The 27,630-nt window shown below is 42.1% G+C and overlaps 1 protein-coding gene across 1 annotated transcript in view; it reads left to right on the top strand.

Annotated features, from left to right (window-relative positions):
* Nucleotides 1-27,150, top strand: part of GRPR (gastrin releasing peptide receptor) — a 32,902-nt gene extending 5,752 nt beyond the window's left edge. The window contains exons 2-3 of the mRNA XM_007466320.1: nucleotides 24,869-25,220; nucleotides 26,636-27,150. Coding sequence (XP_007466382.1) covers nucleotides 24,869-25,220; nucleotides 26,636-27,025 — 742 coding nt within the window. The 3' untranslated portion in view covers nucleotides 27,026-27,150. The remainder of the gene's footprint in view (nucleotides 1-24,868; nucleotides 25,221-26,635) is intronic.
* Nucleotides 27,151-27,630: the final 480 nt, after the last annotated feature.

Below are 27,630 nucleotides of genomic sequence, written 5' to 3'. Positions count from 1 at the left end.
AAAAAAAAAAAAAAAAAAAAAAAAAAAAGAAAGAGGTGGATGGATAGGAGGATGGGTGGTTGGATGAGTGGATGGGCAGATGGATGGAGAGATAGTGAATGTTTGAGATGGATGGATATATTTTTTACATACTGGTCTTTGCTACTCGATGCCCATCTCTATACTAGGTGCCCCAGTATTATATAAGTGGAATTTAAGACCTAACAGGAAAAGGGTAAGGAGAGTTTGCGTTTTCTTTTCCAGTATAAAAGCAAAGAATAAAGCTGGATTTCATGTTAATAGCATTTATATTACATGCCCAAGTTATCTTGTGTCTGCTTCAGTATTATTACTCAGTTTTATTTCTGCTAGAATGGGGCTGACAGAATAAATGCTATGGCCAGATGTGCTCCACTGTAAAGTGATCCTTCTTTGATTCCATAGAAAAGACTTTTCCTAAGTTTTCCCCTCCCTTGTGATTTGGAATGTGTAAAGAAACAGGAAAGTATTACATTAATGCAATCTTCCTGAAGTACAGATTCTTTGAATTCACTGCAAGGAATTTATGAGATAATGTAGTTTTCAGCCTTTCCTGACATCTAGAGCTGCATGGTCCAACATGGGAGCCACTAACTACATGTGGTTATTTAAATTTAGATTTAATTTATTATTATTATTATTATTTTGGCTACACCACACGGCTTGTGGGATCTCAGTTCCCTGACCAGGGATTGAACCTGGGCCACAGCAGTGAAAGCCCGGAATCCTAACCACTAGGCCACCAGGGAACTCCCAAGATTTAATTTAAATAAAACTAAAAATTCAGTTCCTTAGTCAAACCAGCCACATGTCAAGTGCTCAGTGCCACATGTGATTCAACTGGACAGCACAGATACAGAATATTTCCATAATTGCAGAAAGTTCTGTTGGACAACACAGAAGAAAGTTTGTTCTGTGCCTTGGGGTCCAAATCTCTTTCCCAGGATCCATGTTAGCTGCTTTCTTTCATTGAGGGTATCAGGAATCCCTCAGGCAAATATCGAATGCCTCCCAGCTTCATGGGCTCTTCCTGTCTGTAAAATATCTTCTATTGGAAGATGCTCAAAGCTGAAGAGAGAAGAATACAGGCAACCCAATACAATCACCAGTCACAGGCTTGGGGAATTTAGGCATCCCACTGATGCAGTTTTGAGACTTTCTGAAGAATACCTATGGGGTTCACTTTCCAGCCTGCGCTATGAACTTCTGTCTGATCCTTCCATTCTCTTTTGCCAGGCCCTCTTCCATCTGCCAGTCTATCTTTTTACCTTCTTATCTCAAAATTCACCAGAGCAAACACTGCTCTAGCTAAACTCTTATCGCCTCCCATACATGCTGCCTGACTTCTCCCCTCTTTTACTTCACTTCCCCCTCCCTGATGACTGAGCTGTTCCCTCCACCTATCCAAATGCTACCAATCTTTCAAGGCACAGTTCAAGCCTTTCTCTTCCATGAAGATTCCCCGACCCTTTGGCTTTCATTGATATTTTCCCCTTTCCTAAGATGCTTTTGCCTGTACTGTTCTTTAAATATCAAATTTATCCTATCTTGTATTACTAGGTCCTTTTTATAGACATGTTTTTGACTTCCTTCATTATATGAGACGCTCCATGGGGTCTGTGCCTGCTACAACGCCCAGGCCCGCCTTACATCTAGTAAGAGGACAATAACTACAGCGTGGTTGATGTTTAAGCAGCGACAAGATGATAAAGTGTAGCAGCTACAAGTTGAAGTCATCCTCAAGTTCATACCCTTATAAATGGTGTTCTGAGACTCAATTTCCAACATTGGGGGAAGGAGTTCCCCACACATCCAACAAGCAATTCTCAGAACACCAGCTAGGTGTCTGAGAATTCAACTCAATTCTGACACTATCAACCCAGAGGTAGCGTCGGATTTCACAGGTTGAGGGCTCAGTCCCAGGAGACTTGCACCACCCGCCACTCCCACTTCAGATGCCAGTCACAAACCTGTGCTTCTGACCATCTGGCTAAAAATCAGAGGTCTCCATGACCCCCTGTCCTCATGTTCCATTAATTTGCTAGAGTGACTCACAGAACTCAGGAAAGCATGTTGCTTATTAAATCACTGGTTTATTGTAAAAGGGTACAATACTTTTATCCTCAGGAACAGCCAGGTGGAAGAGATGCATAGGGCAAGATACGAGGAAAGGGAGCTTCCCGGCCCTCTCCAGGTGCCACTCTCCCTGCATCTCCCTGTGTTCACCAACCCAGAAGCTCTCTGAACCTTGTCCTTTTGGGGTTTTATGGAGGCTTCCTTACGAAGTCATGATTGATTAAACCACTGGCCACTGACAACTGATTCAACCTCCAGCCACATCCCCCTCCCCAGAGGTCTGGGGCTGGGACTGAAAGTCCCAGCCCTCTAATCACGAGCTAAATCACTTGGTGACCAGCCCCCATCCTTAACTGCTTTCGCAAAGTCATTAACATAACAAAAGACACCTTTATCACTCTCAACACACTTAGGAAATTCCAAGGGTTTTAAGAGTGTGAGCCAGGGACTGGACGAAGACCAAATGTATATGAGAAATATGTATTTGGTCATCTGAATGACCAAATATATATTTCTTATAAATCACAATATCTCACCTTGTTTGACACAGAGACCAAAAGAAGTGATGGAATTTGGCCTCGTTACAACAAATTCAGAGTAGAGTCACACTAGAACCCTGCTTTCCTCATTCCAAATCCCAATTCCTTCAGTGAAACTGAAAGCTTTTCTTCAGAAACCATCAAAACAAAGTCTGATTCCATTTCCCTTCTCTGGGCAGTGGGAGCTACTGATCCTGAACTCTACTCTTCTGTGGGAAGATACCCTGAGTGATTCCAAGTTAGCCCTCTTCTGAGGGGATCACCCCAGTGATTCCAAAGCTCCTGTACTGTTCTAGAGCCCAGCTTCACTGATCCCAAGGAGACTGGCCATTTCTCACAAGGGAGGACAATTTAATCTCTCGTAAAGCAACTTTCCCAGGAAGTCTCTCTGTTGAAGGAGTTTACATGAATCACCAGTCCATAACTTCTCTAGGGTATGATTTTTCTGAAGCATACGCTGCCTCTCCAGAAAGAAACTCAACTCCTGTCTCCCCATGGGGAGGGATCTGTCACAGCTGCTGGCCGGCTCTGGGAGTGCTCAGAGGGCAGGTGCAATGGGAGGGGGGGTTCCCAGCAAGACTCTTTGAGTTGGAGTGCTATGGAGATAAGGGCAGCAAAGAAGTCTGACCTTGTCTCTCACACATTGTCTTTTTTTTGTTTGTTTTTTTGTTTGTTTTTTTGCAGTACGCGGGCCTCTCACTGTTGTGGCCTCTCCCGTTGCGGAGCACAGGCTCCGGACGCGCAGGCTCAGCAGCCATGGCTCACGGGCCCAGCCGCTGCGCGGCATGTGGGATCTTCCCGGCCCGGGGCACGAACCCGTGTCCCCTGCATCGGCAGGCAGACTCTCAACCACTGCGCCACCAGGGAAGCCCACACATTGTCTTTTAAAGTGGTAGACTTTTATGTGATTAATTATCATTTTTGGCGACTTAAAATGCATGGAGGTGAGACAGGTCACATGCTTAATCATGAAACATAGAGCATAGACTGAAAGGGCTCCCTGGTGAGGTTTTTTTGAACTGTGCTTCTCCATACCATCCTTTGAAAATAGACTAAATTTGCATTTTTGCACTTGTAAATCCTCCTAGTGTGGGGGGTTTGCATAAATTCTCTCTTAATTAAAACACATGTTTTGCAGAATAATAGAAAAATTTTTTTCTTCATTCCTTTTTCTACTTCCCTGTAATAGATCAAGGGATCTTTTTTATTACAGTCATCTTTGAAATTCTGGTTATTAAGTATTGGATTAGTATCTGATATTTGCTGCTACATGAAATGATTTGATTTGCCTAGGAACCCCTAAGAGGCTGCAGGTTCATTTTACACATTAAATGTCACCTTCTGTAGGAGGTCTTTCTTGGCCACTCAGACTAAAGGAATGACCAACGCTATTCTATCATCCAGTTTCTTCTTTCAGGTTGACTGAGGTGTAACTTACACAGTAAACTTTTAGTCGTGCATTTCTATGAATTTTGACAATCTTCCACAGTCATGTAACCACCACCAGCACAATCAAGATATAGAACATTCCATCAGCCCCCCCAATTCTCTCATGTCCCTCTGTGGTCTATCCTCTTCCTCCACACAGGAGGGAATTTTTTTTTCCACATCCAAACTTTCTTTAGTTTATAACCTCCATTACACACTAAGTTGTTCTTACAGAAAATAAAGCTCCTAGAAAAAGTAAAAGAAAAGAAAGAAAGAAGAAAGAAAGAAAGAAAGAAAGAAAGAAAGAAAGAAAGAAAGAAAGAAAAAATAAATCTCCTGGCAGCCACTGATCTTTTCCAAAATATATGAATGACATCATACATGTGTAGTTGTTTGAGTCTGGCTTCTTTCAACTCATGTTGTTGCATGTATCAGTAGTCCCTTCCTTTCAAGCTGTCATAAACATTCACATGCAGTTTTTGTATGGATGTATGTCTCCATTTCTCTTGGGTAAATATCATCCACTATAATCTTTTTGAGAATTATTTTGTTCATTTGTTTGTTTACTTGCTTACTCTCTGTCTCCTACCACTAGAATATAAGCTCAAAAAAAAAAAAAAAAGAGAAAGGCTATGGCATTCATTAGCATATTCACTGACACTAGGACACTCCCTAACCTGTAGTAGGTGCTTGATAAGTGTTTGTTGAACACATGAATAGATGGATACATGAAGGAAGGAATAAAAGAATGAATGAATTCTGGTAGGTTCTACTATCCGTGTTGCTGCAAATGGCAAAATCTTACTTTTTTATGGCTGAGTAGTATTCCATTGTGTGTGTGTGTGTGTGTGTGTGTGTGTGTGTGTGTGTGTATACCACATCTTCTTTATCCATCCATTGATGGACACTTGGGTTGCTTTCATATCTTAGCAATTATAAATAATGCTGCTATGAAAATTGGGGTGCATGTTTCTTTTCTAATTAGTTTTTTGGTTTTTTTGGGTATATACTCAGGAGTGGAATTAATAGGTCATATGGTAGTTCTATTTTTAGTTTTTTGAGAAACCTCCATACTGTTCTCCACAGTGGCTGCACCAATTTACATTCCCACCAACAGTGCAGGAGGGTTCCCTTTCCTCCACACCCTCGCCAGCATTTGTTATTTGTGTTCTTTTTGATGACAGTCCTTCTGACAGATGTGAGGTGATATCTCATTATGGTTTTGATTTGCATTTCCCTAATGCTTAAGGATGTTGAGCATCTTTTCATGTGCCTGTTGGGTGATATGTTTTTCTATAGAGAAATTAGAAAGATACCTCAGTCTTCTCGCATGGTTGATTCAAATTGACTTATTATTAATGAGAGGTTAGAAAAGTTTCTTTCAGCTTCATAACTCATTATTGGTAATGTCATATAAGTGTTTAAGATTATTATCAAATGTTTAAGATCATCTGAGAAAGACACTATCAAGTTTCTTTCCTATACGGGCTGTAAAATTTCACAGCATTTCATGTTTTCTTGTGCCTTGAGTAATCTTAAATACTCATTTAATTGATGACGCCCATTAACCATTTTGCCATGGATGTCTTTGCATTATGAATTTTAAGTTACCTTTGTCAATGTTGGTATTTTGTGGGTATGCATGACATGAGTGACTTCACACAAATGTATTTGCTATTTGTAACTTGGCTATAGGTTTCTGCCCTATAAACACAGACACTCTGATAACCTCAATTTTGCTGATATATTTGGGGTTTTTAAAAATTAATTAATTAACTAATTTTTTTTTGCTTCATTGGGTCTTCGTTGCTGCGCGCGGGCTTTCTCCAGTTGCGGCGAGTGGGGGCTAATCTTTGTTGTGGTGCACGGGCTTCTCACTGTGGTGGCTTCTCTTGTTGCGGAGCATGGGCTCTAGGTGTATGGGCTTCAGTAGTTGTGGCACGTGGGCTCAGTAGTTGTGGCTCGCAGGCTCTAGAGCACAGGCTCAGTAGTTGTGGCACATGGGCTTAGTTGCTCCATGGCATGTGCGATCTTTTCGGACCAGGGTTGGAACCCATGTCTCCTGCATTGGCAGGCAGATACTTAACCACTGTGCCACCAGGGAAGTCCCTATATTTGGGTTTAAATCTACCATTTTATTATTTGGTTTTTGTTGGTCTCACCTGTTGCATAATTCTTTTTCCCTCCCTTCTTGCTTTCTTTTAAATTAATTAAACATTTAAATTATTCTATCCTCCCCCCACCTCCCGGCATGAATTTGTTAATTATACAAACTCAATATTCTTTTAGGGGCTACTCTAGTGTTTACAACATGTATCCTTGACTTATTAAAATTTACTATAAATTAGAACTTTCCTACTTCCCAGACAAGGGTAATAGGACACTTTAACTTCATTCTAATTTCCTCCTGCCTTTTCTTTTGGTTATTGTTATTCTATATTTCAACTCTATCCATATTTTAAACCCCACAAGACATTATGTTAATTGCTTTTACATACTTACATTTACTCACATATTTACCTTTAGATTTTTTCCTGTATTCACCTTTTCTTGCTCTCCACTCCTTCCTGCATCTCTGTGACATCATCTGAGATTATTTCACTTCTGCCCAAAGAACGTCCTTAAGTATTTCACTTAGTGTAAGTCTAATGGCGATACATTTTATGGTTTCGTTTGTCTGAAAATGTCTTTATTTAATGTAATTTGGAGAGGATAGAATTCTAGGCTGGCTGTTCTTGTCTTCCCCACTTTGCAGTTGCTATTCATTGTCCTCTGACTTCTGTTATGAAGTCAGATGTCAGTTTCATTGTAGCTCCTTTAAAATTATTGTTTTTTTTCTCTTTGACTCATTTTAAGATGTTTCTCTTTATCTTTGGTTTTCAACAGCATTACTATGTTGCACTTAGGTGTGGTTTTCTTTGTATTTTTCCTGCTTGAGATTCATAGCTTTTTTTTTTAAACCTGTGGTTTGATGATTTTAGCCACATTTGGAAAGTTCTCAACCATAACAACTTCAAAGACTGTTTCTGCCCCATTCTCTTTTTGTTCTCCTTCTTTATGCTGTCTACATGTAAATAGAATAACTGCAGGTTAACTTAAAGCTTTTCAAGTTTTTTTCCCCTTTTGGTTGTTTTTGCTTTTATTGATGCAGGCGATTTCATACTTCAGTCAGGCCTCTGTGACTGGGAACTATTTTAAACACAATTTCATTTCACCACTTTGCCCATACATTTCTATTACCTTTCCTGTGTTTTCCATCCTTTTTTCTCACTGTACTTCACTCTGGCCATTTTCAGCTCAAAAATTCTCTCCAGCTGTGTCTAGTCTGCTTCTGAAGCTTCCATTTAATTCTTAATTTCAGTTACTGTATTTTGCAATTCTAGAATTTCCATTTGATTCCATCTTGTCGCCTAATTTCTTGAATTAGTCCCAATATATTGTAAAATCCCTCTTTGGTAACTGTAACTTGTGGAGCCTCTATAAGTCTGTTTCTATTATATATTTCTTCTCTTGTTTTTCGACCACTTTGTTTTCTCTCCCAGTATATGAGGCAATTTTTGTTTGACAACTTGATTTTGTATATGAAGAAGTGTAGATAATTTGGGGCTCTGGATAGTATTATCTTCCAGAAAAGATTAGCTTTTGCTTCTTGTGGGCAGGTAGGAGGTGGCAGTGTATCTGACCTTGTCAGGGATTGAACAGATTGGAGGCTGGGCTTGGTCTTTGTGAGAACTGGTCTATTTCTGGTTCAGTGCTACTACTAGGATGTACCTCTTTGGGCATCTCAACTGTAAGCCTGGGGTGTTTACCCTGGCTTCTGTCCTTTGTGGGCCCTGAACTCCATTTATTATTCCCCTTCATCCTGAAACTGCTAGAACCTCTTCTCAGCTCTCCGTTTCTCTTGGTGCTGCTTGAAATTTGGTAAATGCCTTAAGGGGAAAATGATGCTGAATAATAGCTTCATCTCTTTGCACTTCCTTTCTCTCCAAGATTTTGGCCCCTCAAATCCTTACTGCCTTGTTATTTCTCTGATGTTTTCAAAGGGATTTTCTAGCTTTTCATTTCTGGAGAGTTGGTCAGCAACAAGCTAGGTTGCCATTATCAAAAGTGGAAAATCCTGTACCACCTCTCTTAAAGACCTGATCTGCTGCCCCCCAAGCTATCCACATCCCAGTTCCTCTAAAGAGGAGTCCAGAACTACCTAGTCAGACCTTTGAGATCAGCATTCAGAGAGATCAGAGAGATCAGCATCAGCATTTAATTGCTCAAATTAAATCAGCAATTTAGATGCAGAGAAATGAGCTCTGGCTAACCTCAAAGTGAGTAAGTCAGGAATCTCAGCTGAGGCCTGCGGCAGTGGACACTGCCAAGTATTATAGGTACATCAAAGCCTCTGGGATCTTTCAACTAGGCCAGGTCTCTTAGCCCCAATAAGCAGGAGCTAGAGCTGACATTTAGTTATGCAGTGATTGATAAAAGCTGCAATTTCGTGGGAAGGACAGCGCCAAAATGTTGCTAAGATACACTTCTTTAAACTTCAGTTCTTTATTACTTTTTCTTTTTTTGTATTGTACCCAGACTAATTGGCCAGTGGTGATAGCTAAAGGTTACATAGGAAAGAAATAGGGGGAAAATGTGAAATGCGGCACATAAAGAAATTTATTTCCAGTGTGAGAAGAATTTACTGTGACAATAGATAATAGGTCCATGTGACTCACTTATTTCTATGCTGTCTACATATAAATAGAATAACTACAGGTCAACTTTAAGCTTTTCAAGGTTTCTTTATTCTCTTTGGTGGTGCTTGTTTTTATTGTCAGGCAATTTAATACCAGGGTCAGGCCTCTGTTATGAGAAATACTTTAAACATAATTTTAAAACAGTATAAAATTATGTAAAAACAAAATTACAGTAGTTTATCCGTGAGAACATATGGGAAATGCTTATTTATTTTAACATAAACAGTGGACAAAACAGATTGTTAAGAATTTCATTATTGGGCTTCCCTGGTGGCGCAGTGGTTGAGAGCCCGCCTGCCGATGCAAGGGACACGGGTTCGTGCCCCGGTCCGGGAAGGTCCCACATGCCGCGGAGCGGCTGGGCCCGTGAGCCATGGCCGCTGAGCCTGCGCGTCCGGAGCCTGTGCTCCGCAACGGGAGAGGCCACAACAGTGAGAGGCCCGCGTACCGCAAAAAAAAAAAAAAAAAAAAAAAAAAAAGAATTTCATTATTATCTTTTCCCTCTCCACTTTAAATGATTGGAAACATCACAGAAGAGCAGAAAAATCAGAATTTGGCATCTTTTCTTTCCTAGATTGTCAACAGAGGTGAAATTGAAGGTTAAAATGATGGCTTCAGGAATACATATATATACTACAAGATGAAGATAAATGTGGTCAATATTTAGTTTTAAGCATTCTTCACTTGTGCTTTAAAAAGCCTGCAAATCCGAAGTGCTGTAGACAAATATAAGTGACTTGGGGATCCAGAGACGGAGGTTCTACCCTTGGTTTTCAGCTAACCGGCTGTGGGAACTCTGTGGGCACCAGTTTCCTCTTCTTTAAGTTAAGGAAATGGGACTTGAGCATGCCTAAGTTTTATATTCCATAGTTATATATAAAGCAGGTTTATAATCAAACATATTCTCATATGTCTGTACCATGATGACAGCAGGGCATATACCGACCTAGCATCATCTGTTCTGAGTGTTCCACGAAGGAGAATATACATGTTTGAGTATCATTCTCTTGTTCTTTAAGGACTTTACCTGGATGTATCTCAGTCCCTCGACCAGATTTTAAATCCTTAGTGGCCAGGGGACTTTTATATCCATAGTGCCAAGGAGAGCCTGAGATAACTAAATTAGTATTTAAATGTGCTGACAGACTGACTAAGTATCCTGAGCCATGAGTGTTTAATACTGGAAGACCAGTGCCAGAGGTTAGTGGCCTGTAGTCTTCACTATCACAAATTAATAAGCCTAACGGGCGGTTCAGTGTGAAATGCAAGACGGGCTTTCCTCTGTCTAAAGAAGGAACCAACAGCTCCAGCGTGGACAGGCAGAGAGCAACAGAAACGTGAGCCCTGGTCACACATTCAGTGCACATAGGCCAGGGACCGGGGAGCGTTTTCCATAAAGGGCCGTATAGTGGATATTTTTGGTTTTGTGGGCCATGAGGTCCCTGTTACAACCACTCAACTCTGCCGTTGTAGCGCAAAAGCAGCCATAGACATGATGTCAGCAAATGGTCATGGCTGAATTTCAGTAAAACCTTATTTATGGACACTGAAATGGGAATTTCGTGTAATTTTCACATGTTGTGAAGTATTCTTCTTCTTTTAATTTTTTCCCCCCAACCATAAAAAATGTCAAAACCACTCAGCTTGTGGGCCATATGAAAACAGGCAGAAGGCCAGGTTTGGCCAGCTGGCCTTAGGTTGGTGTCCCTGATATACAGGCGTGTACACACTTGCTGAGGTGGTCATTTAGCAGAGAGAGTTTCCTATTTAGATGGAGTGGGACCTAAGGGGATCCATGACCCCTGTCCAATTAGCCAGGACAGACTTCCTAGGGAAGATCATAAAGACAGATCATACAGCTGTGTGATGCTTTACGGTATGAGGCACCATCATATCAGGCACATTAGCTTTTGGATCATCAAAAAATTGAGAGTCAAGCCAACGTTTTTAAGCCACGTGTCTTTTCCAGCATGCCTGGGTCCTCTGTGACACTAACAGTTGTTTAAATAAAGAAAATGAGAGTTTTAAACCCAGGCTTAGCTGGGTTCCAGCTCCCATAGGAGGGAGTATCTTTTCATTATGCGCTCATGTAAACAAGTCACCTTAAAATTGTTAAAAAGGGAAATTGTGCTCAGGGAGAATCATTTCTTCAGTACCCCCAGGGATTCTTCTGGGCTTGAAATGGTTAAAGAAATAGGATGTGTTTGGGTCACAGGAGATCTCTTGGGAAAAGCCTAATAAGATGGTGTCCAGACTGATCTGGGGTAAGTGGACTTGAGAGGAGGATTTGGCTAGGAGCATGGCAGCAGAGGAGTGGGTTATTTTGAGCATTGTGAACCCATTTCCTTACCTGCAAGTAAGACAATACAGGCCAGACAAATTGGGTGCACAGTTCTAGATTTTTAATTTTAATTATATATTTGTTCAATAAGCAAAATAGGCATAAAATGAACAAGACATAGACCCAACACTTAAGAAACTCATAGTCCTGTGACCCAGGGTGCATGAGCCTTTTTAATTTCCAGGATGGAATAAGAGAAAATATCACTGAGTGTCCAGGGCTTATGCTTTTCCTGACCTCTTCTGTACCTAGTACAGGACCGTGCAAAAGTAGGTGCTGAAGATATGCTTTTGATTATTAAAAGTGCTAGTTTTTGAGGAGTGGGGATGCTTCGCTTCATTTAGACAGGATGTGTTGCGCTGGAGCTAATCCTAGGAGGGATCTGTGAAGGCAGGGGCGTTGTCCTCTAGTGACCACCAGGGCTCCTCAGAGCTACATGGACATGGTGCCCAGAGAGGCCAGCTGGTATCTGCACAGCACCGCCTGCTGGCTAGAGGAGTCATGGGCATCTTGAGGCAGAAATGCTTAGGCTATAGACTCTAAAAAAGATATCAAATTGTATGCTCTGGATTCTGTCCAAAAGACAAAGGAAGGTTGGAAAGAAATATATCAGAACATCACATGTAAGACTTATGGATGATTTTCTTCTTCTTTTTTTTTTTTTAAGAATTCTCTGTCTAAATTTCTACAATGAGCTGTTAACACTTTTATATTTTTTTTAAAAAAATATTTTATATTTTATATTAAATTTTTATATTATAAAATATAAATTTTATATTTTATAATATAAAATATATTAAATTTTATATTAAATTTTATATTAAAATTTTTATATTAAATTTATATTAAATTTTTATATTAAATTTATATAAATTTATATAAATTTATATTTATATATATTAAATTTTTTAACTGAAAAAAGTTGTTCAAATGAACTAACTGCCTCTAGGCCACCTTCCTTGACATTGTCTTTGCCGAATCAAAGCAAACTTTTCCAATTGGTTCTTAAGATACCCCCAAAATTTCATGGTGACAGACTTAAAACTCTTTTTCCCTCCCTCCCTCCCTCCCTCCCTCTTCCTTCCTTCCTTCCTTCCTTCCTTCTATTATGTTTTGGAGGTTCACATTTAATAGAGCACTATTTATAGTAAGGATAAATTCAAAAGCATCGAATTTTGTTGAAGAGATGTCTGAATTTGAGCTCTGATTCTTCTAATTGTCAAATGTGTGACTTTGGGCAAATTATAAGCCTCAGTTTTCTGATCTGTAAAAAGGGATAAGGGTATTTACTTTTCATATTTCACAGGACTGTTGTAATTTTTGTAATGGTGAAATGAAATAATGTGCTGACTTCTTTATGAAATGTTAGAATTCCCAGTCAAAAAAGTGAGTGTACCATTAGCATGATTGTTGTTTCTGTTCATAAGGGAGCTAAGAGAGTGTGGTTGAAATCTCACCTGATTGATGTTCTAGTGGACAGTCACTTGAAAAGTGTTGGGAGCTGTACCAGGCACACAATAAGTGCTAGTAAGTTTTGGTTAAATAAAAATTGAAAAAGAAAACGAAACTGAGACAGCCTGCTTATACAGAAATAGCTAATTATGGAAGTGGGAGTAGAACACGGGGCTCCCAGTCTCCCTCCAGTCCCTCTCTCTCCCTGTCTTGGGCTCCTTCACCACTAGCGTTTACCTCCCTGATGCTGGCAGGATCAGCCTTCTGGGCCAGGAGACCTAATAAGCTACAAAGTTGCGTCACCATATCTCCACGTATAAAACCTCTCACAAAAGGTTATTTAAATATAGTGCTCTTAAATTTTTATAATTAGCCACAATGACTTATATGCCATGATGGTATTTTTGAGCTTTAATGATTCTTATTTTGAAATTTAAAAAAAGGTAATGTATTTTACTCAGATAATTTAGAAACTTAGAAATTCTTTTTTTTTTTTTTTTTTTTTTTGCCGTATGCGGGCCTCTCACTGTTGTGGCCTCTCCCGTTGCGGAGCACAGGCTCCGGACGCGCAGACTCAGCGGCCGTGGCTCACGGGCCCAGCCGCTCCGCAGCATGTGGGATCTTCCCGGACCGGGGCACGAACCCGTGTCCCCTGCATCGGCAGGCAAACTCTCAACCACTGTGCCACCAGGGAAGCCCAGAAATTCTATTTTTATCCCCAATAATTTGAAGTATATTTAAAAACTGAAATTGTCTCATTTTCTGTATATGTTTGATAACTTAACTGGACCAGGGGAAGAACTGACATACTGGATGCGGTCGGTGGACCCCAGAGGTCACTTACAGACCTGGGCTTCCTGTGTTTCTCTGACCGAGGGTGATCCTGGCCAAGGGAAGGTGTGCGGCAGGCCGGAGTGCCCTGAATTAATACTGCAGGACAATTCTCGACCAAAGAGGGACGGGAGTCGGTGGGTAGACACCCCAGCCTCCTCGGCCCTTGGTGGCAAGTCCTGGAATGTGCTCACCACAGTCTCTCAGGGGGTCCCCAGCTGGCCTGTGCCCCAGTTGCCCTGTGTGGTACCCTATATTGCCTTTCATCCCCTCCCTGTGCCACTTCCCCACTCCCTCAATCCCTCCCTGTGCTTCCAGAGAGCCCCTCCCAAATAAACTACATGCACCTAAATCCTTGTCTCAGGGTCTGTTTGGGGGTGAATGACAATTTATATAGACAATTAATTACCCAGAGTCTACTATACCCTCCACGCTAGAGCATGGGTGATTTATTTTTTTCTGTCTTTGTGATTTTTTCCCCGATTCTCTGTGTATCTTCTATGCCACGCAGTAGAGTAAATGCAGGCCGCGTAACTATAATTTGAGATGGGATTTATAAACGTTCTTCAAACTTTGTGGCTCATAAATTGCTGAGGGCTTCCCTGGTGGCGCAGTGGTTGGGCGTCCGCCTGCCGTTGCGGGGGACACGGGTTCGTGCCCCGGTCCGGGAGGATCCCACATGCCGCGGAGCGGCTGCGCCCGTGAGCCATGGCCGCTGAGCCTGCGCGTCCGGAGCCTGCGCGTCCGGAGCCTGTGCTCCGCGATGGGAGAGGCCGCGGCAGTGGGAGGCCCGCGTACTGCAGGAAAAGAAAATTAAAAAAAAAAACAAATAAATTGCTGAAAAAGTCTAACAAGTTATAAATATATGTTCCTCTCTCCATAACATTTTTGAGGAATGGCCTTCGAACAACTTGTGCCAGGATGTTTGCACACCTACTGAAATTTAACTGGGTTACTGCTTTCCTTTGTCGTTTTAAACGTACCCTCTGGCAACTGTAATATTTCATCCTGTTTATACCCCTTCTGATGGGCTCCTTACAGGATTAGCACCGAGCTTTGGAATTAGATCGTCCTGCTGAAACCCATTTTGGGCCCAAGGGTCAATAGTTGCTCAACACTTTCTGCCAAAGCACCATCAGATGTCCAACAGTTGCTTGTGTTTGTCTTCGCACTTTATACCTCAGCTTCTACATCCCTCTCAGAGCCCTACACTTCTGAAACCTTCCCCATGTCATTGGCTCTTTCTCTAGCCTCCTTCCAGCCTTTGGTTTTTAGTCCTTCCCTGATGCCTTTTTACCTCTGCTCCAGTGTCTCACTGAGATGGCCTCTTTAAGCCCTGAGAGTTCTGAATATATGAAAGAGTCCAGACCTCACTCTTGGCCTCAGGCCACAGAGAACTTCAGGGTGTATATATGGGGGTGAAAATGCAGGAGATTAGGTACAACAGACTCAAGGAGGAAGAATAAAAATTTTGTGTCTGTCTAGAAAGACACTACTTTCCCCATGGCTGCAGCAGGCAGGGAAGAGACACTCTGATCCTTTCTTTGGTTTTCTTCCTTAGTACCAATACCAGTAAAGGGGAGCAGAATTTGCCCCAAAATGTGCCTCATTGGCATAAGGATAATTTTCGACTTTTTTTTTTTTTTTTTTTTAAGAAAATAGCACAGGGACTTCCCTGGTGGTGCAATGGTTGAGAATCCGCCTGCCAATGCAGGGGACACGGGTTCGAGCCCTGGTCCAGGAACATCCCACATGCCGCGGAGCAACTAAGCCCAGGTGCCACAACTACTGAGCCTGCGCTCTAGAGCCCGTGAGCCACAGCTACTGAGCCCACGTGCCACAGCTACTGAAGCCCACGCGCCTAGAGCCCGTGCTCTGCTACAAGAGAAGCCACTGCAATGAGAAGCCCACGCACCGCAACAAAGAGTAGCCCCTGCTCGCCTCAACTAGAGAAAGCCCACGTGCAGCAACGAAGACCCAACACAGCCAAAAATGAATAAATAAATAAATAAATAACTTTTTAAAAAGAAAATAGCACATATAGGAGAAGCTCTAAAAACTGAGTAGAAGTCACCCTGTTATAGGAAACATTTACATTTATAAGGGAAATCTCCATTTGTAAGGGTGTCTCCCTTTTGGTACCAGGAAAGAGGATGACTCTAAATCTCTAGAAACTTATCAATGTAAAGGCATGGACTGAAATCTGTAGAATGAGCTTATACTTTACTGTTCTTTGCCTGGTAACCTCCTAGGACTGGCTCCCCCACCCACTTCTTTTTTTTTTTTCTTTTTGCGATACGCGGGCCTCTCACTGCTGCGGCCTCTCTCCCGTTGCGGAGCACAGGCTCCGGACGCGCAGGCCCAGCGGCCATGGCTCACGGGCCCAGCCGCTCCGCGGCATGTGGGATCCTCCCGGACCGGGGCACGAACCCGTGTCCCCCACATCGGCAGGCGGACTCTCAACCACTGTGCCACCAGGGAAGCCCTCATCCACTTCTTTTGTCTTTAGCTGAAGATGGTATTTAAGGTGATGGCTCGAGCCTTTTCAGGGAGTTACTCAGTTTTCCTGGGTCTCTCCCATGTTGTCAAGGAGGTATATACATGTTATTAAACTTCTGTTTGTTTTTCTCCTGTTAAGCTGCCTTTTATTGTATGGGGTCTTAGTCAAGAACCTAGAAGGGTAGAGGGAAAATGATTTTTCTTCCCCTACACTAGAAAGCCCAGGTTGCCTGGTCAACCACAGGACCATCATTATAGGAAGCAGTAGGGCCTGGTGGTAGAGGCTTAGGGGAGAGCCTGCATGGGCTCAAATCTTGTTTCCACTGCTTAGCACTGATGGAAAGCGTACTTCGCATCATTTCCCTCATCTGTAAAAGAGCAATAATACTAGTACCTGCCACATATTATTTTACTACTAGAACTTTTGTGAGGATAAAAAGCAACATTTTAAACGAAATTCATAGCTCAGTTACCTGATCCATAGGAAGTCTCCAATAAGTTTTAGCTATTATTATTGTTGTTGTTTTTAACAGAATCAGTCTAACTGAAACCCAGGTACAGAATGGTCTTGTTCCTCCGCAATCTGTTACAAGAAAGAAATCCCCACAAGATAGTTACAGAGTAAGCCTTTGAAGAAAGTAAATATTTAGAAGTCTAACTGCCTGCATCCATCGCACCCCAAATGTCTCTTCCATCTGCTAGATGGAAAAATAAACAAAAATACCTTGACTGGGAAACAGAGCCTTCCTTACATAATCAGAGGTAGAACTCTACATACAGGAAGGTCATCTCATTGACTTGAATCCATACTGAAGAGCAAATGACTGATACACACTCCCTTCCTCAAAGCAGGGAGACAGCGGGCTCCTACAGGGGGAGAACACAATGGAGGGGAAATTTTGATTCACAAAGGTGTAACTTCAGGATTTTACTCAGAGGTGGTCCTGCGTGGATCCACGATCTGTATCTGTATCTCTCTGAAGAAAATAAGAAAAATTATGAGTACATTTTGTAACGTGGATCTTGATCCTCTGTCTTGGTCTGAGTTTTAAGCTCCCCTCTTCCGGAGACAAGAAGATCTTCACTGCAGACCCTTAGAAAGCCCCCTGAAACCTTAGCTAAATTTTCTGGAAAGTGTGTTCTGGGACAATGGACCCCAAAGTGGAGTGCACTTCTACTTATTTTGATTTTTATTTAAAAATAAGGATGAATTAAAAGTTCATACTGTGTAGTATCCAAATTGAGGCTCACCCTGTCTCTGAGTCCACGTCAGAGGGTCCCTTGTCATGTGCAGCTCAGGCAGCAGGAGTGGGATTCCCGCCATGTACAAGTCTCAACAATGACCTTACTCTTCCTTGCACTTTCAGCTAATGGAGAGGCATTACAGACTGACATCTGCTTGTGCATGATCTAGTTTTAATTAACCTCCCTAAGTGAACATTAGCTTAAAAATATTCCTGCCAAAACAAAACAGAGCAAAACAAAACCCCACAGATTGTAGATGATACTAAAATTGCAACTCCAAGAGAAAAATATGAACATAGCAGAGAAGACACTTCCCTCATTCCTGGTAGAGGCGCTAATCAGATATGACACATTCAGTCCCATTGAAATTATAATAAAGTTTTTCCCATGACAACAGCATTTACTGTTAATAAAATATATACCACATTATTTTAAGATTATTATTTTACTACTTGCTCATCTTTTAAAAATTCTATATTTTAGAGTAAGTTTTCTCCCCAGCCTGTTTATGAACTCTTGTGTAATACCCACCCACATTCCACAATGAACATTTCCTAGATTTTGTTCTTACTCTTTGTAGCATATATATATGTAAAGTATATAATAATTATATGTCTCTCTAGTATATATATTTGTTTGTTTGTTTTGTTTTATTTTGCTGAACTCTGGAAAGTAAGGTACAAACATCCTGACCTTTCACTTCTAAGTATGTTTGTGTATTTCCTAAGAACAAGGACACTCTCTACATAACCCCAATGCTGCTATCATAGCCAATGAAATTAACAATAATTCCTTAATACCAAGTAATGTGTAATCCATGATCAAATTTCCTCCATTGTCCCCAAAATGTCTTTTATAGCTTTTTTTGCCCCCTAAATCCAGGACCAAATCAAGGCATATGCATTGCATTTGGTTATTATATCTCTTTTTTTCTGGTTTTATTATGATATAATTGACACATAATGTTGTATAAGTTTAAGGTGTATAACATAATAATTTGACATAGGACATATTGTGAAAAAGATTACTTGTTATATCTCTTTAATCTCCTTTAAGGTAGAATAGTAGCTCCCCTACATTCTTCTAAAACAATGATGTTGACTGTTTTGATGAATCCAAGCCAGTTATCTTGTGGAATGTGCCAGAAGTGGATTTGTCTGATTGTTTCTTCATAGTAGATTCAGGTTAAAAATTGGAGACAAGAACACTGCATAGGCAATGTTACGTCCTTCCCATTGCATTGCATAGGAGGCACAGGATCGCAGATTGCCCTGCTATCAGTGATGCTAAGTTTGATCAGGGCCACATTATGAATTTCCTGGGCCCTTTGCACTTTTACCTTCATGGGATCCTTTCTCCATAAAACATATAAAAAAGTATATTTTATAGTTGTATTGGCACAAAGATAAATATAATCCAAGGTGGATTATGTTTATTTTTTTCCTGATTTTAAAAGAAATTAAAACATTTTCCCGAGCCTCTAAAGTTATCATGGGCCCCAGACCCGTGCCTGCCTAATGGAGAAGTTCGCCCTGGGTTTGACCCCTTGATTAGAGAGGTGACCTCCGGACCTCCCCAACATAAAGGTGCATTTTCCTTTTGTAATTAAATAGTAATCTGTGGGGAAACTCTTTGAGACTATGTGTATATCTTGTTCCCCGAAAACCTCTCCCTCAGTGGTTTTACTATTTTTGCTTGAATCAGTTATTACACTGAAGGTTGCAGGAATCATGTCCTGTTCAGGGATGAGAATACTGGGGTGCAAGGAGTCTGTGCTTTGTCCAAGATCATAAAGCTAGTGGGTGGAATCACCATTAGGAACTAGGTGTCTCTGCTCCCAAATTCACATTAGAGCCCCAAGGAAACTGGAGTATATTAAGAAGGAGTGAAAAAGAGCATTGGAGTTATTTGACCCAGAGAGAAGAACAGAAAAGGGTGACTATAATCTGTTACATAACTGAAGGTAACAGTTGATGGGTACCAAGGACCAGCAAACTCTCCATTTGCAGTGTAATAGCTCAAAGGAGATAAGACTCCATTGCTCTGGACTACAGTCGTTTTACAAACCAGCTAATAATTGCCTCACATTTCTTCAGAAAAGTTCTTGGCATTATTCTTAGGAGAAAAGAAAGCCAATGTTTAATAGTCTTGTCAAATCTTATTAGGTATTAGGATTCTAATTTAAATGCCGACAATGTGTCAATTACCCTAGAGAACATTTAGTTCATTTCATTTTCTCTTCACCTCAGGCCTCTCCAGGTAGCGTGCATTAGGATTGTAATGGAGGTTTTAAAATAGTGTTGTTCAACAATTCCTACAGACTTCGGTAGGTAATTGTGAACAAATAGGGGCTGAAATGCTGGATCCTTAAAACTAAACAAACTGCCCGTGTTTGAACAAAAGACATACCTTTCTGTGGGCAAAGGTTTCCAACCCTGGGTGTGGAAGCCAGCGACTTCTACTTGCCAAGAATCCCTTTGACACGTTAATCTTGCACAGAGAATGTTTTTGACCTTTCCGGTGTTTGCATAAGAAAAATGAAGCACGGATGTTTTCAGAAGTGGGAAGCAATTGTCTTTGGCCCCATATTGTCAGAGGAGTGAATTGGTCATTCTGTGGAAGAATGACTCTCACTAGGTGTGCGAAAGTGCATCTGCTGTCGCTTATTTATGAGAAGTTGAAAATAAAAGACACATCTGCAAGTCACATATTATTAATCTTAATTGATTAGCAAGTATTTGCTGAGCCTCTACTTTGAAATAAGTGGTAAGAGGAACAGGGGACCTGGAGCATTTTCAGTGATACAGAAAGAAGAGGAGAGGAGAAGGTATAAGCTTCTGACCTCAGGAACTTATGAGAAAGTCAGGTAGAAAAGACATGCCCATGGAAAGCTAGCAAGCAATTCAAGGTAGTGCAGAGTAAGCGTAACACGAGAAGAGTAAAATTAGGTTGGGAGAAGGAACGGGAATTATCGAGGCCTAGATTGATCAGCAAAAGCTTCAAGACGATATTTATAAGCTGGAATTTGGAAGGACAGGCTTCAGATGAATGGAGACTCTGGAATCAGGCATGACGAAAGGGCGGAGGCAAGAAAGTGATGGCGAATTTAAGAATAGGGCATAGACTAGTCTCTCTCTTGAGTATAATCGAAAGTTGACAGCTCTTTCTTTCAAAGGACCGGAAGTGGGGGATAATCTATGCAAAATGATCCTGGAAATAAAATCTGATGATGGCTTTAAATGACCACCATGTCTAATTGTTCTAAATAAGGCTCTTTTGTTGACAAAGAATGGTTGCCACTTAAACTAACTCAAGTGAAAAGGGAACGGGAGAATTGTAAGATTATGACAGAACACCTCTTGGACATTCCAAAGTAGTTTGTTGGCCAGGAACCAAGTACCCTCTGTATGACTTAGAGCCACATCATCTCAGCTTCTTCTGCTTTTATATCTGCCTCATTCTCTTTGTCTCACTCTACCTACTTTGCTTATTCATCTTGCACTGATCCCTTCCTCAGCGTCATAATTTTTTATTTCCATCATCTACGATTGACTCACTACATCCTCTCAATTTTTCAGTTTAAATGCTTAAGAGAAAGAGAGACTCTTTGGTAGTTGGCCAGGCAGTTTATTGGCTGGTTTTGATTATTATTGGCTGGTATCCATCCTAGTCCAACCAGTCATCACTCTTAAACGAGAACCGCCCAGTGGGGTCTCCCTTCATTGGGAGCTCCAGGCAGAGCAGCCCAAACCAGAAGATATAGACTGCTATGTTCCAAGCTCTATAGAACCATTAGACTTCCAGGGAACAGTTGGTATGTTCCGTACACATTTGGGAAATGGCTGGTCTATTTTTCTATCTCTAGGAAGGATTTTCCCTAAAGCTTTCTTCTTAAAGAGCTGTACTATCCTGAAAAGAGCTGGTCCCAAATTGAATATTGACTTCACCACCTCTGAAACCATCTGAGCTTCACTTTGTTGCCTGTAGAGTGGGGATAATAGCACCTACCTGTTGGAGTTGTCTGGAACATAAATGAGATCATTTCAATGCTATTCTCTGCTTGGCACAAGGCAAGAGCTTAGTAAATGGGATTTCTGTAATTTCTTTGATATTTTATGAATACTTCATAATAGAAAACTGTTGGCAATGCATTTTTACTTATTTTTTAATTGTACAAATGATATATGAATATATTTGAATATTTTAAAGCAAACCCTAGACATTATATTATTTCACTGATAAATATTTTAGAGTGTGTTTTTGTTTTGGGGGGTTTTTTTTGGCTGTGTTGGGTCTTCGTTGCGGTGCGCGGGCTTCTCATCGCAGTAGCTTCTCTTGTTGCGGAGCACGGGCTCTAGAGCGCAGGCTCAGTAGTTGTGGCACATGGGCTTAGCTGCTCCACAGCATGTGGGATCTTCCCGGACCAGAGCTCAAACCCATGTCCCCTGCGTTGGCAGGTGGATTCTTAACCACTGCGCCACCAGGGAAGTCCTAGGGTGTGTTTTTAATAAATAAAGTTTTTTAAAAGCACAGAACCACAATACCTCTATTATACCTAATACATTAAAGATAATTCCTTGATATCACCAGTACTAAATCTATATTTGATTTTCTTCAATAGTCTCAAAAATATCTTTTTATGGTTGTTTGGTTTGGATCAAAATCCAAAAGGAGTCTACATATTGCACTGATATCAGTCAGTCTATAAACCATTTTCTCTGCTCTTCTATGCCATATATTTGTTGAAAAAATGGGGTCATTATTCCTGTAGAATTTTCCAGTTCAGGATTTGACTGACTGCATCATCTAGCAGGTTCTTCTATCCCCACATTTCTTGAAAACTGGTACATAGATCTAGAGGCTTATTTAGATTTAGATTCAAATTATTTCTCTGGCAAAACTATAAAAGAAATATTTTATACTATCTTTTATGTTTTAAAAGTTGTGAATTTGAAATAGTAGCTCAATAGTTCCCATGGCATTTTGCACTTAGGAATACAAGACTCCCAAGAGAGAAGGAGGTAAGCCATTCGCTCTGGTTTCTGCTTCATGCCTGAGGGAATCACCTTCCCTTGGAGAGTTAATGGTATTTGTGACTGCTATCTGCCAGAAAATGCAGATGGAAGTCATAGCTACCAGTTTATCTCTAATGGATTTATCAGAGATATCTTTAGTCATATACATCTTTGGCTGAGGATATTCACGTATCTTTCATTAAAAATATCAATTCCAGTCTTCCCTGGTGGCACAGTGGTTGAGAGTCCGCCTGCCGATCGATGCAGGGGACACGGGTTTGTGCCCCGGTCCGGGAGGATCCCACATGCCGCGGAGCGGCTGGGCCCGTGAGCCATGGCTGCTGAGCCTGCGCGTCCGGAGCCTGTGCTCCGCAACGGGAGAGGCCGCAACAGTGAGAGGCCCACGTACTGCAAAAAAAACAAAAAAAACAAAAAACAACAATTCCTTGCCTACATTCTAAACTAGGAATTAAAATGTTTGAAATGACTAGTGACTAGAGAAAGCACCACAGGACTGTAGAACCTCCTTTGAAATTTTTTTTTTTAATAAGTGGTTTTTTTGTTTGTTTTTTGTTTTGTTTTTTTCGCCATGCCGTGTGGCATGTGGGATTTTAGTTCCCGGACCAGGGATTGAACCCGCCCCCCTCCCCTGCATTGGAAGTGCGGAGTCTTAATCACTGGACCGCCAGGGAAGCCCCTGTAATTGTTTTAAATGCACTAATACAAATCATGGACGGAAAAGCAAACCCGGGTACACAGAAGCAGGACTACAGTGTTGTTCTGGAGTGTTGGGGATATCTGATAAATAGTCACCTTTTCTCCCCTACCTGAAGTGGGAACAGAGAACTAGATATAGAAATAAGACAGATGACAATAAAAATAATTATTTCTATATCTCATAAAGCTGTTTGGAGAATGTGACCTAGGTGCCCAGCAATAATGAACTTGCAGACACTCTGATCTCCTATATTAGATATGCCACTCCCCTCGTCAGGGACACTTAGATAAGCACAGGCCTCTCTAAGCCCAATGCACATGCTGGGTTCTTTTTCCCAAACTCACCACTCAAAACTCACTCCCCCTTCCCTGGAGGGACACAGAAAGTGAGCGAGGAGTCAGAGTGCAGCCAAGAGTGGTAACTCAATGGAGGTTTAATCAACATGGAAATAAATGGAAATAACTGTTCCTCTCTCACTGAAGTCCACGATATAAAAGAGTATCACAGGCAGAACCCGGTGTCAGCACGGCGTTTTCAACAATGAACACCCTCACATTTAGGTGGTCCCAACTCATATCACCTTCTACACTATAGCAGCTCATGTGCAGTAGAACAAATGTTTGTGCAGTGTGTGCAAATCGCAGTGCCGGCAGATACCAAGATAGAAAAAGACCCAGTCTTTGCCCACCAAAGGCTCATCCTCTAGTGGGTTCTCAACAGGTGGACCCAAAATAAGTGTGTGGCCCACTGTGCTAGGCGTTGTATGGGGAGTTGCAGCAGGCATGGAGATGTTCTGCTCAGACGTCCCTTGAAGAAAAGACTTGCTGTTCAGCTCTCAGCTTCTTCTGGGTCCACTTCACGTTTCAAGCTATGGTCATGCTCTTCTTGGGCAGCTCCTGCCTAGTGACAGAACCAGGTAGCAACTGAGGTCACCTTCTTTTTGGGTGGCCCCAGCCAGTGACCAAGCCAGGTGGTGATACAAGGGCTTGGCCATTTCCACCAAGACAGGACCCCTTCACTGGGCAATCTTTGCTCCTGAGCTTCCCATTGGGCTGGTGTAGGGCGACCAGCTGTCACCGTCCCTGGGACTGAGAAGTTTCCCAGGGCATAGGACTTTCAGTGCTAAAACTGGGAAATGCCCAGGCAAACTAGGATGGTTGGTCACCTTGGCTGGTGTAGACCTTGTCAGATCTGCATCAGGGTCTGACAGCTCCCTCTGCCCAGTCCTGCCTCCTTCCCTTTCCCCACAGGTGTTCATCAACAATAAACTCTGTGTCCTCCTGACTACATCTCAATGTCTCATTCCCAGAGCACTCGACCCACGACAGGGGCACAGGTAGCACAGAAACCAGGAAGGGCCTAAATATTGCAAGAGAAGATGAGGCTGAAAGAGAGTAGGTGGGGCGGGGAGATTCATTTGTTAATTACAGGGATGCTTCTGTGTGTGACTTTTTCAGCGGACTATTTGTTCTGCAACCTTTGAAAAAGAAAAGAGGCTTATGTAAATACTCAGTGACTAAAGGTTTCCTAAACTGCATTTGAATACTCAAAATGAAGGCTTTGCCAAAAAAAAAAAAAAAAAAAAAAAAAAAAAGCCAACCTTCTTGTTCCAGCATCCTTTGTTAAACATGCGTTGTTATTCATTTCTGTGATTTAAGAAGAAAAATAAATGGAGCTTCAGCTTTTCTGAGAAGTATTCTTAAAATCAAGAAAGAATGTGGGCAGAATATTACTGCAGGGGGAAGGGAGCAGCATCCTTCAGGGCCAGGACTAGGATGAAGTGAGCCAGGTACTTGGGGTGCAGCATTTAAGGAGGCGCTCGCTGTGAGTTCAGAGTCAGCGCTTGCATGAACCTGACAGTCAACACCTCCTTAAGTATTGCACCTCCGGGGCCTCACTGGCCTCACCCTAGTCCCGGCCCAGGCATCCATAATAGTATTAGATAACTTCCCTCTTCCCTGCCCCAGGTACAAAGCCATCGTCCGGCCAATGGATATCCAGGCCTCTCATGCCCTGATGAAGATCTGCCTCAAAGCCGCACTGATCTGGATCATCTCCATGTTTCTGGCCATCCCAGAGGCTGTATTTTCTGACCTGCATCCCTTCCACGAGCAAAGCACCAACCAGACCTTCATCAGCTGTGCCCCGTACCCACACTCTAATGAGCTGCACCCCAGAATCCACTCCATGGCTTCCTTCCTGGTCTTCTATATCATCCCGCTGTCGATCATCTCTGTTTACTACTCCTTCATCGCCAAACATCTGATCCAGAGTGCTTACAGTCTACCTGTGGAAGGGAATATACACGTCAAGAAGCAGGTAGGCGCTTAGAAGTGATTCGTTTCCTCCTTGGGGATTTGATTCCTTGCGTTCCTTTAGGACTCCACTGACAAGTTCAGAATTTGGGTGGTCATGTTGCCTGATTCTGCAGTAGAAGAGGCGAGTGATCTGTGGCCAGATGGTAAACAGGAACTCCTAGCTTAAGAAGACTTGGCATGCAGGTGTTCTTTAAGAATCTGGTTCTCTTATTAAAGAGACCTAGGCTAGCGAGGTGTGGAGAACCTGAAAGCTTTGGAGTATGGGTTTCTTTCTGAGAAAAATCTGTCGTTTTTTAAAAAATAAAATGTTGAGGCTCCCAGGGATGTGACTTCTTTAAGCTCCAATCACATTGTTTGGGTTGGAAGACAGTTACCACATGTGATAAAGCAGAAAGGGCAGGAAGACGAGGCTGGTTGAAGAAAAAGCAGTAGTTTGATTAAGATGGGTTCACATTGATTTGAGTTCAAATCCAGGCTTCCTCACATACTTACCCTTTCTGAGAGTCAGTTTTTTATCCATGATGAGGGTAATAACCCATATATTGTAAGGCTGTTGGAGGATCACAAGAGAGACACATGTACCCCCAGATGGCCCAGAGTGCAGGATGCCCTCCTTATGTATTAGGCTCCCTTCCCCAATCCCCCTGTCACCCCCATAATTTCATCCTGTGGTATAAATGGTAAAACCAGGGGCTCTGGCTTTGTCGTCTTCATCAGTCTTTGTCTTCTAGTCCAAATGTAGATCGTGTGGTATTTATGATGGAAAAGCAGAAAGACTCTCCCTCCATTTAAAACGTGTAGCTGACTCAGTTGGAGGCTTCACCCTCTAAAATTCTTTTTTTCCCTCAACAATTATGGGGGGAAAATGGCAGTTCTCAGTGAAACTGTCTCCCTGCTTGAAAGACCTCTCAATGGTGAACATCCACTGTACCCCAGATTCTTTAAAGAGAACAATGTTTCCCCTTGCCGTAGCAGAGGAAGTTGGGAAAAAAAGGAAGTGCTCAGCCCGCTTTTGTCTGAGACCCTTCCTGTGTTATATAGGCCAGAAAAAACTTGAGAGTAAAAAAAAAAATAATAGGTAGCTATCTTGGTTTGGCAAATGAGGAAGAACAAAGCTGGCTGCTTTTTTAAGCATCAGAGGGAAGAAGAAATTATTAACTGTGGAGCCGAGAAAGACATGAAGTCATATGGCTGATAACTGCACCAATGCCCTCCTGAGGACAAAGGGGGCACTTACTAGAATTTCATTGTGCAGTCCACTCAAGCATGTAATCAACTTTGTTTAAAGAGCTCAGAGGCACATTGGAACTATTGAACTTGTTTTCTGTGGCCTTGTGAGCCCGTCCATTTCCCTAATTCATTTTCCCCATCTTTTGCCCTGCCCACATCTTTGCCTCTGTGTCACTCTCTCCTCAGATCGAATCCCGGAAGCGCCTGGCCAAGACAGTGCTGGTGTTTGTGGGCCTCTTTGCCTTCTGCTGGCTCCCCAACCACGTCATCTACCTGTACCGCTCCTACCACTACTCCGAGGTGGACACCTCCGTGCTCCACTTCGTCGCCAGCATCTGCGCCCGCCTCCTGGCCTTCACCAACTCCTGCGTGAACCCCTTTGCCCTCTACCTGCTGAGCAAGAGCTTCAGGAAACAGTTCAACACCCAGCTCCTCTGTTGCCGGCCCAGCCTGATGACCCGGTCTCACAGCACCGGCAGAAGCACCACCTGCATGACCTCCTTCAAGAGCACCACACCCTCCGCGGCCACCTTCAGCCTCATCAACGGAAACATCTGTCACGAGGGGTACGTCTAGACTGACCCTTGACCCTGCCCCCTAGGGACTCCTGGTTTTGCCTTATGGCTGGTAAGGAACCCTCGCCTCTGTTGCTGTCTCTGTACCCTCCGAAGACCCTTTGGCAGGCTCATGAGCGATGTGGGCGGGTTTTCCATTTCAACTTGTGAATGCTGCTTCTGACGCAGAGCAAACTTTCCCTTTTTTAGAAAAGGGAACAAATAGGAAATCATTATTTTAAGAATTAAACCCTGACATACAGATGTGCTCAACTAAGTCATAGAAACTATATGAACAACCAGATTTATATAGCAGAGAAATTGTACACTGAATGTCCACTTTGTGAAAGACTTCACTTTCTCATTTCTTTAAGCACAGGTCAGTGCTTTAAGAATACGATTTGAGTCGTTTTTCAGGAATACTTATAATCACAAGCCAAGGAACTTTTTTTTACACTTGTAATATGAAAAGTCAACCCTAGGCGAGTCCCATGTATAAGGGACAGTCCCCAAACTGATAACACCGGAAGCCAATTTAAAACAAATCCCTGAGTGTCGATTGTTTTGAAAAGACATTGCTGAGGACATAGGAGAAACACTCACCACATCATTTTAAGGCAAAAACAC

Source organism: Lipotes vexillifer, unplaced genomic scaffold (assembly GCF_000442215.2).
Source record: "Lipotes vexillifer unplaced genomic scaffold, Lipotes_vexillifer_v1.1 scaffold169, whole genome shotgun sequence".
Classification (NCBI taxonomy): domain Eukaryota; kingdom Metazoa; phylum Chordata; class Mammalia; order Artiodactyla; family Lipotidae; genus Lipotes; species Lipotes vexillifer.
Note: the sequence above shows the minus strand (reverse complement) of the source record. Positions and strands in the feature narration are given on the sequence as shown.